Source organism: Apteryx mantelli, chromosome Z, assembly GCF_036417845.1.
Source record: "Apteryx mantelli isolate bAptMan1 chromosome Z, bAptMan1.hap1, whole genome shotgun sequence".
Taxonomy (NCBI): domain Eukaryota; kingdom Metazoa; phylum Chordata; class Aves; order Apterygiformes; family Apterygidae; genus Apteryx; species Apteryx mantelli.
In genome coordinates, this window is record NC_090020.1 from 32,117,888 (window position 1) to 32,127,545 (window position 9,658).

Here is a 9,658-nt window from a genome sequence, read left to right on the forward strand (position 1 = left end):
ACGTAGCAAAGGCTTATTGTGAAGGTCAAATATTCCCCATGTCCTGTTCATCTTTTCCTACAATACAGGTCTGTTTGGATCATTAGCACCCATTGTAATTTAATTCTGATATGAGGCTACTTGGTCACATCATGTCATCCAGCAGAATGTAGTTACTAAATAGTGTTTTATTATTTAACTAACCGAGGTTTTTAAGAAAGTTTTCACCTTGGTGAAATTTTTCAAGTTAACATATCTAGCACTAAAGCAAAATGGCAAAAAATACCTGGCAATTTTTGATGCAGTAAGTTTTCCATTGTCGTTTTAATTTTGAGCCTTTCTTCCAAATCTTCATTATTTAAGCCAAACTCTAGCACTACATTTTCAATGGCGACACCAATAGCTTGTATTTGGGAAGGCGTTGGAGGAGGCAAGGTAGTTAACAGCTGTTCCTCTTGCTTTTCCTTTAAAGATAATAAGACTGATGTTTTAATGATTTTCTTCAGTTGCTTAGTATGCGCGAATGAATGAGTGCAATTTATCCCAATTAACACTATCATGGCTTTTCAAAATACCAGAGGTAATTGGAAACAAGTATATCAAAACAGAAACCATAACAGATAAAAAGAATTAGATACTCCAGGAGGCTTCAGTAACGTGCAGAGGTACATTACATATATTTGGAATAGAAAAAAATGTCACCAACCTCATCTCCTATGAAGTGGGAAAGGGTAGGAGTTAAAGAAAAAAATGGAAAACCTGCACAAAGCACTGATTTTCATCCACTTCAAGCTGAGAAAGTAAGAGGGATCAGGAGAAATTTAATTAAAAATAAAAAATAAAATTAAGGCTGGAAGTCGCTTTGATGTTTGATTATGCTCAAAACAAACCTATTATTTCTTTTTATATATAAACATGCCTACAATACTCAACAACCTCTGAATTTCATTTACAGTATTTCCGAATGGCAAGCTTCACCTAGACATGTAGGTGGTTATTTCTAATGATGCCATATCAAGTATATTTGCTTACTGTTACTCCTCACTGCTCTGAACTTTATCAAAACACTTCATTGTTGAAATATGCCAATAAAATAAGTGCTAAGAAGACTAAATGTAATTATATTATTAGAAGGATTAAAGAACAGCAAGACAGAAGGGTCAGTTGCTACTCCTTTTTAATTATATTATACTTAAATCACCAGTAACAAGACATTAGTGAATTATACTCTGAGGACTTCCTTCAATAATGGACATGAAAAGGTACAAATTAAATTCCCAAGCAAGGTCCAGGTCCCAAGTTTATTCTTTTCACCAGCATCACAGAGTTTTTGAGAAGCACTTAGGGTTTTAAACATCTATATGGTAAAAATACATAAGGAATGGTTTTGGAAGTAATGCAGTTTCATTCTCATTAGCAGGGTAAGGGCAGTTTCATGAATCTGCGCTTTATACTTCTTTTACTGTCCTTAACTTACCTTTATGCTTTTCTTGTGTCTTTTCTCTTTCATGTGCTTATGAGCAAAAGCCACCGACTCAATCAAAACATCACACAATTTGCAGGTGTATTTTGCTGATGGGTAGCTTCGAGGTCGCTAAAATAGAAATGATAAAAAAAACCCTTAAGATACAGAAAAATACTACCTTCATTTTATTCGATGCTCCTTCCAAGTAGAGCAGTGCTAACTCTGAAATGCAGAAATATGCACACTAGCTTTCCTAACTTCATTTTTACAGACAAAAGGTTTGAATACCATATATAATGCCAGAAGAATGGTGGTATCAGATCAATCAAATCCAACATCTGGTCTTTTATGGGGGAAAATATCCAGTACCCATGGGAGATTATATTAATTGGACAAGCATATAATAAAACTTTTCCAGTACACTGCCCCAGCCTGTAGTTAAATTCACAAACTAAAAGAACAGCCTATTTTTGCTTAACTTGCTTCCATAAAATTGTGTATTTGATTTTTTTTTACGCTTAAAACTCCTGTGAAAGTATGGATATAGACTAAGATTTAATATAGTAAAAAAACAAAGGATAACTTGTCTTCTCTTGACAGTTCATTAACAGCACCAGTTTTGTCAGTTACCTCAGATATATAACCACTTTTTAGCTACAGTCAGAAAAACTGCTCAGAATGTACCCTCTACATTGTATTTACTGATTAAACAAATAGGAGAGAACTATATAGGTAAAGACAACAGCACCTTCTTCAGTCTATAAATGCAGTCTTGCTTCAATCTTTCTTCAGCTTGCTGCAACCCAAGAAGTTCCTTTGCCGACAGCACAGATTCATCTATGACAGGACCATCCACCTCTTCATCTTGATCATACTCATCTTTTCTAGTTCTTCTTGATCTCCTTGGTTTCCTGTGCTTCTTCATTTCTTATAAAAAGTTATGAGAGCAAACATGTCAAATAACTTCAGAATACTATGCAGCTTTTTTTTTTTTTCCTCTTACCTCTTTAGTTTCCTTTCTGGTTATGTGCTAACCAAAGAAGATACAAATCTACCCTGTATGGTTTCCTAGTCTGTTCTGTGCAAATCTGATAATAGCAAGAGTATACATGTATGTCATAACCTACAGTATTATTGTTTTGACTCTCACCACCTAAAAAAAATAAATTAATTAAAAACCCCAAATAGTTTGTCCCATTAAAGAGAGAAGAAAAGTCAGCCTTATTTAGTTTTGTTAAAATTGGCAAAAAAAAAAAACCCTAAATGCAGTAGATTTCACTGTCTACTTGAGATATATCTGTACAGCATTCGAATGAAAAGACAGACTATGTCCAAACACTTCAGGATGCCCAGTAAGGCTTAGATACACAAATCATTTCAAAAATCAGCAGTCCCACAGACTACCTAGAATACTATAGAATTACTAAGTATAGGCCAATTTGAATGATCTTTTATTTGAGCACTAAGCATAAGAGCACTAAGATATAGGATTGTTAGAGTTAGCTGACATACAGCAATTTAATATCAGCAGTAACAACTGCAACAACTGTAAACAACTGTGCACTTGCCTTTCAATTAAACCAGCATATGGATCAGGATTGCCTTCATATTATTAAACTGACAACTGAAAAACAAGATAATAGTCCCTTTTGGCTACTCATGTCAATAAATAATTAACTTGATAATATTTGCATACCTTGCTTAATAAAGCTACACATCTTGCAAAATGAACATGCTTGGAAAGCTTGTTATGTTTACATCAAAAGTTCTGGAAGACATTAATGGACATATCATTTCTAGTTTTAAGTAAGCTTTGCAATTTTTGAAGCAGGTATTGACAGCAGTCAGAAGAATACATGTGGTAGTGATCTCAGGAAGCTACACAGGCAAAATGCATGAGTTTAGATCACATCTTACCTTTCATTTAAGCATCTATACAAGATGTCCAGGTACTTGGAATTTTTAAGTTCTGAGTGCTTCTGAGAAGGTTTTTGCAATCTTCTTAAACTCTGAATCCCTTATCATAGCCTGAGGTTTTCATTTGTAATATTAAAAAAAGACAAAAAAACCCCACACCCATACCAATTTTTTGTCTCTAATAATTGGTAAAGAGAGATGACCTGGCTGTGAGTTTTCAACCAGCTGTTTGATTCACTTCACTGCACAGCATGTGTGTGCTAGTGTTGTCAGCAGGAATAGGGCAAGAATGGTAATACACTTCCTTTCAGCAGAAGTTTATGCCAGAATAAACAGAACAGAACTAAGGTATAATAGTCTGCAGGGACAGTACTCCAATGGAAGTCCCAGGAAGCAGAAAGAGAAGTCTAACTTGTCTTTTAACTTCATACATCCCTTCAATTCTCATACTCATGTCTCTCCTGCTAAAATTCCTAATAAATACAACAGCTGTTTGGTTATATTTGGTTACTGATCAGTGTAGACAGAACTTGGAGAAAATGTCCAATATATTACTTTGCAAGAAAGTCTATGACAGGTACCTACTAATCACTTATTTCTGTGAGCACAAAGTAACTTAAAAAAAATTTACAAAGTAAATATTTCTAATATTATTCAGCAGTTACGGTACTGGCAAACTAATTATAGGCTAATGACCAAAAGTACTAAAGACAAGTTAAAGTTACAGGTCATGCAGAAGAATCAGTGCCTCAGAGATTTACTAAACTCCCTCATTATGAGTTACAATCAGGTAGGTAAAAAGGTGAGGGAAAGAGACAAGTACATAAAAGATCTCAAGTACAAGGAAATGCCAAGACATTAGAAATAGAGATCTTGAAGGGACCTCAAGGGGTGAGCTATTCCATGCCTGTGCTTCGCAGCAAGGATGAAATGGGCTTGGTCAATCCTGAGTGATGCTTGCCTAACCTGTTCTTAAAGGCCTTCAGGTACAGATCCCGTGAGCTCCTCAGGCAGCTATTCCAGTAGTTCACTAGCTTTACGATTAGAAACTTCTCCTTTTTTCCTTATCCAAATCTTTCTTGTTGAACTTTAGGCCAATTGCTCTGTTTCCCATCTTTTAGAAGCAGGCAAAACAGATTATTTTAAGACTCCTTTAGATAGCTGAAGGCTATCATCATGCCCCTGTCCCGCCTTTCCTTCTGTAGAAAGACTGGGGATTGTTTAAGCTTTATGTAGTTTCTGCTTTCTTACATGTCCTAGCATTCTTTTTGGTCTTCTTTGGATTGTTTCTATTTTGTCTGTTGAAATGGGGTGCTCAAAGCTGAACAGAGCACTGCAATTAAGAGTCTGCCAAACACTTAAAATAAAGAATATTTCAGGCTGCAACTCTGTTTTCATGCCTCACAACAGCATGACACTGACTACCGGTGATCATCTTCTGATTCATTATAATTCTAGATTCTTCTCCGAAAAACTGCTACCTAGTAGCTTTTTCTCCTGCATTTGTGCAGTTGACATTCCTACCTAAATAATGGTATTTGCACATATTTCTATTGTATTTCATCCTATTTTTAGGCCATGTCTCCAATTTTGCAAAATTATTTTAATATCTCTTCCTGCTTTTCTGCATTCAGCTCCTACCAGCTCCATGGCATATACAGACTAATAAGCATGCTCTCTTCATTCATAAAGCATGCTCTCTTCATTCATCATCTGGATAGCATAATAAACATCAAACAGAATAAGATCTTTGTAGATGCTTGCTCAATGCTTCCTTTCATTTTGACAAAATCATTGATAAGTATTCTCTGAGTATAGTTATCAAATTGACTTTGTAACTCTCATTAATTTCATCTAGAAAAATATCCTCTAGTTGACTTATAGGACTGTCACATAAAAGCGTCTCAAGCATTATTAGTGGTATCTATCCATTGCTTCTCCCATGGCCGCAAGAGCTGATCACCCTTTGAAGAAATAAAATCAGACTGACTTAACATAATTTATTCTTGACAAATCCATGCTGACTGCTACTCATTTCTGTGTTACCTTCCAAATACTTATAGTAAGTTGTATTATTTGTTCCAGAATGGATTTCCAAGATTAAAGTTGTGTATTTTTTTTTTTTTTTTAATTCCGGGGGTTTTGTTGTTGTTGTTGTTTTTAAGAGATGTTTGTCTTTTCCTGTTTGCTGGTATCTCATTTCTCCTGGATAAGTTCTCAAATGTAATTTCCAAAGATCCCCAAAACCTACCTCAGCAAGTTTAAGTTTCACAGGATGAAGTTCGGTAGACTCAACCAATCTGAGAACATTTAAGTATTCTACTCTGCTGTTTCCTCATCTGAGGTTGAGCTCAATTGTGCAATGCAATTTACTTCCAACAATGAGAGACATGAGGCACCTGCTCACAATTCATTTCCTTAGTGACAGCTGATACCAAGGGAAAGGACATTTAACTCTTGGCCTTCTGGGCATCAGCCATCAATATCCTTCCTTCTTAGCAGAGTGGCAGATCAATATTGCCCTTGGCCCCTTTCTTAGATAAACTAAGAGAGACTTCTTGTTAACTTCAGATCCCTGCTAGCAGCAGCTCATCAGTACCTCAGTCCTTCTCATTTTATCCAATACATACTCCATTCTTTAAAGCTTCGTACTGCTTTTGTCTACTTACACTTCTTTCTGGGCTCAAGTTCAATGAAGAACTGATAATACCAAGCACCTTAACCCCTCCTGCCTCTGTTCTCCTCTGCAATTCAATATTCAGGAATTATACTCTCATTATTAGTACCAGTTGTCCCATTTCATCCAGAGAAGTTCAATATGCACAAAAAGTTATTTTTGTTATTGCTGCATTATTGCCTCTTGCACGTAGAAACTCCCCACAATATCTATAATGCATTGTTTTTATCTTCATTAAGATATATGGTTAGGGACCTCATTGATAGCTCCAAAAGTCTTATTCTGTAGCAGTTTAACTGAAATACCCCTTATTGATCTTGACAGATTCGGTCAAATTGTACCTGGAAAACTGCAGAGACACTACAAAGATGCTGCAATCTACTTATACTTACCACTTATAAACCAATTTACCAAGCCAACACAATTTACGAGACAAGTTCTGCATCATGTGCTGTAACAATTTGTTTAAAGTGCTGCAATATAGTACAGTCAACAGTTTGCAAGGTGTTACAGAATAAAACCAATTTTTTGCTTTAACAATAAATCTTGAAATTGTACTTTTCAATAGTATATAAAGAAATGGAATAGCTATGCAAAAATAAACAAACATGTTGATTACCAGAGCTTCCTTTCTGCATGTCTGAAAAGTCTTCACTTGTTAAGTCTTTCTGAAGTTGTCTTCTTACATTCCTATTTCCTGCACCTTCGACCTCCTGAAGAGAGTCCTTTCTTGTCCGATTAAGCATGGGAGTCCAGACTGCAGATCTGTGCTCTCTCCAGCTGTCAGAATTACCACGATGGTCATCAGATATCCACTTCTTCACTTGGTCTTTTTGGATATCAAATAACTTTGACCCTTGATTGTGACTCATGTTTTTAAGTGAATTTGGGCTACTCAAAACACTACGTGGTCCTCGTCTGGGACTACTTCCATAATGAGCTGGTGTTCCCTTTTTCTTCTGAAGGCTGATATCTATTTTATTGCTATGGCCATTTCCATAATCATCCATGACTTGGTAATCTTTTTGTAAGGGATTCCCTTTTAATTCTTCTTCATGCAGAGTTTCCTGTTCCTTATTTTGTTTGGCAAAGCAAGGTTTTGCAGCATCTCCCATTGTTATTGCCATTCAATTTAATGATTCACACCTAGAAATTAGAGAGTTAAAGTAGCATTTTAAAATAATCAACTGATAAACACAGGTGCACTGGCTATTATTGGAGAAGGAAACTGCCAACAATCAAAGCCCTGGCCCTGTAATACCATTAAGGCATGCAAGTCTTGGCAGAAAACAAAATTTGCTCCTACCAAACAAAAGGCAGTCTGAAACTCAGCTGTCCTTCTCCTCTAAAAGTGCCTAAACCTACAAGTGGTTCACAAAATTCAGTGACAGCCCATGTACTTTTGGATATGAAGGTCTAGATGCCTTTAGGACAGATAACAAAGTTGCATAAATTGTTTCAAGAGTCCACATCAGAGTCTCAGCTCGCAGCACAGGAACGCTTTGAAAGAAAGATTCTAGGAACTTAGGTGCAGGTAGAATTCATGGGAGGCAATAAAGAGGATGCTCCAAAAGCCATTCCACTTCATCTGAATAATCACCTTCCCCCAACAGCAGACACTGTTCACCTGTTGGAAATGAAAACCGTGGTCAAATAGGAGAGAGGTTCAGAAGTTGAGCACCAATCTGTCTGTGAAGCAAATATCACACAATAATCAAGAAATGACCCTGCTTTGCCCTGTGCACTTGCATGTTTTATGTAGACCGGTAGTCTGAGGTCTCGTATCACTAGATATGAAATACTTGTATTTTTTTATCTTATTTTAGTATTTTCTAAGAAGTTTGGGCTGTTGACTTGCCCCCCAGACTTGGTCATGTCCATGTTCTTAATGTAAAACACTTCCAGAGAGCTGTAACTCAAGTACTAGCATAAACCTGAGTGGACTGTGAAAGGAGGAGCTATCTGGAAGAGACGGACCCAACATAAACAAATAGCAGCAGTCACAACTACACAGAATAATGTTTAAGTAAAGCCACATACACATGAGAACAAAATGTTTTCTCTTTCAAAAGACATGTATGTGCTTAAGGATGCAGAGAAGGCTATAGGGCATTTACTAGAAGCAGTTAAGTAGACGTATTTCTGCTGTCTTTAATATGGGACCATGGTGTCTGACTTGCTTAGATGCCTTTTAATTCTGCAGGCCTTAAAGGCACTTTTAGGAATCTCACTGTTTCCTACAGTCTTGAAGCTTTACTGTTTATTCCTCTCTTAAGCAGAAGTGTTTTGCTCTTACATGAGTGACAAAAATAAACTGGATACTTGCCCCAAAAAGCTAAATTCAGTCAGTCATACGTTACTGTGGAGAGCAAGTTATTCTAGCTAGTAACTGAAAGAATTTAAAATGCACAAAGTGAACTTGCTACCTCCTTTAAGAAAGAAACAGTTGTGAAATCTGTATTTTAGAGTGACCTAGAAACAGCCTGTTTTAGAGTCAGCCCAAGAAGCAAAACCCACACCCAACCATCAGGTTGGATGATGAAACACACCCTGTGATGGAAGAGAGCACAAAGTCAAAGTTCACTTCAGCGTTTGGTTCAGAAGCAAGGCGTCAGGCTAGACAGTTGGGCAAGAGGCTTGCTCTTGGGTGCAGGCGCAGCTGGGCGCTGCAGTCCCTCTCTGAGAGCTCAGAAGCAGCACGTAGTGGCAGCCAGTTACCAACCGGACCCGGACACCGGGCTTCTGATTCCAGACTGCCGCCACCCCCGGGCAGCCTCCTGCTGCCGCTCCGGGGCCCGCCACCCCCCCCATCCCCTTCCCCCCCACGGACGGGGGCCTCCAGCCCTCCCCGCCCCAACGACGGCGGACAGAAACAAGGCCCGGGGGCAGAGACCCGCCGGGGTCCGGCAGAGCCTGCGCCGCCCCGGCCCGAGCTCCGAGGCCCAGGCCCGAGCCACGGGGGAAAGCAGGGCCCGGGCTGGGCGGAGGGGGGGGACGACAACGGGGGGGAGACCCCCGGAGGAGCCGGCACCACGGGCGCTCCCGCCCGGCCCCGCTGCGGGGAGGGAACTCACCCGGCGGCCGCTGCCGCCCCTGACCCTGCCCCTGCCCTCACCGCTGCCCCGCCATTGTGCCGCGCCGGAAGCGGTCCGGTCCCTTGCGAACGCCGTCCGCCACGGCGCTTCCGGCAGCGCTCGCCCCGCCCTTCGGCCCGCCCTTCACCTCGCCCCCGGCAGCTCGCCCCGCCCTTCTCCCCGCCCCCGGCAGCCCGCCCCGCCCTTCTCGCCGCTGCCGTGACGCAGGGGAGGCCACGCTGCCGGCTGCTGGGAGTGCTCCGCCACCCGCCGCAAGGGCCGCCATCACCGCCCCTGGCAGCGGCCGTTGACGGTGCGCGCGGGGGGCTCTCGCTGGCTCGCGTCGCTCCGGCGTCCCCTACAAGCTCCGCCCGCGCTGCTCGTCGGGTGGCCGCGGCCTCCCCACGCCGGGGACGACTCTGTTGTCGTTCTCTGCGCCTTCCCACCTCAGGGCTCATGTTAGGCTGCACAGGAGGGAAACTGAGGTCTCTAGTTGTGGGGAAGTATGAGTTTTACCCCAAGTACGGGATTTGTGACTGCCCTCGC

General features: G+C 40.5%; 1 protein-coding gene across 11 annotated transcripts in view; it reads right to left on the reverse strand.

The window, feature by feature from the left end:
* TUT7 (terminal uridylyl transferase 7) overlaps positions 1–9,179 on the reverse strand; it is a 33,733-nt gene extending 24,554 nt beyond the window's left edge. For 3 of the 11 annotated variants that reach the window (XM_067316763.1, XM_067316762.1, XM_067316761.1), the window contains exons 1-5: positions 8,588–8,810; positions 6,658–7,665; positions 2,193–2,371; positions 1,457–1,573; positions 266–443 (exon numbers count right to left, since the gene is read on the reverse strand). In XM_067316763.1, coding sequence (XP_067172864.1) covers positions 266–443; positions 1,457–1,573; positions 2,193–2,371; positions 6,658–7,165 — 982 coding nt within the window. In that variant the 5' untranslated portion in view covers positions 7,166–7,665; positions 8,588–8,810. The other 8 variants (XM_067316757.1, XM_067316756.1, XM_067316755.1 and 5 more) reach the window with 8 other exon arrangements.
* Positions 9,180–9,658: the final 479 nt, after the last annotated feature.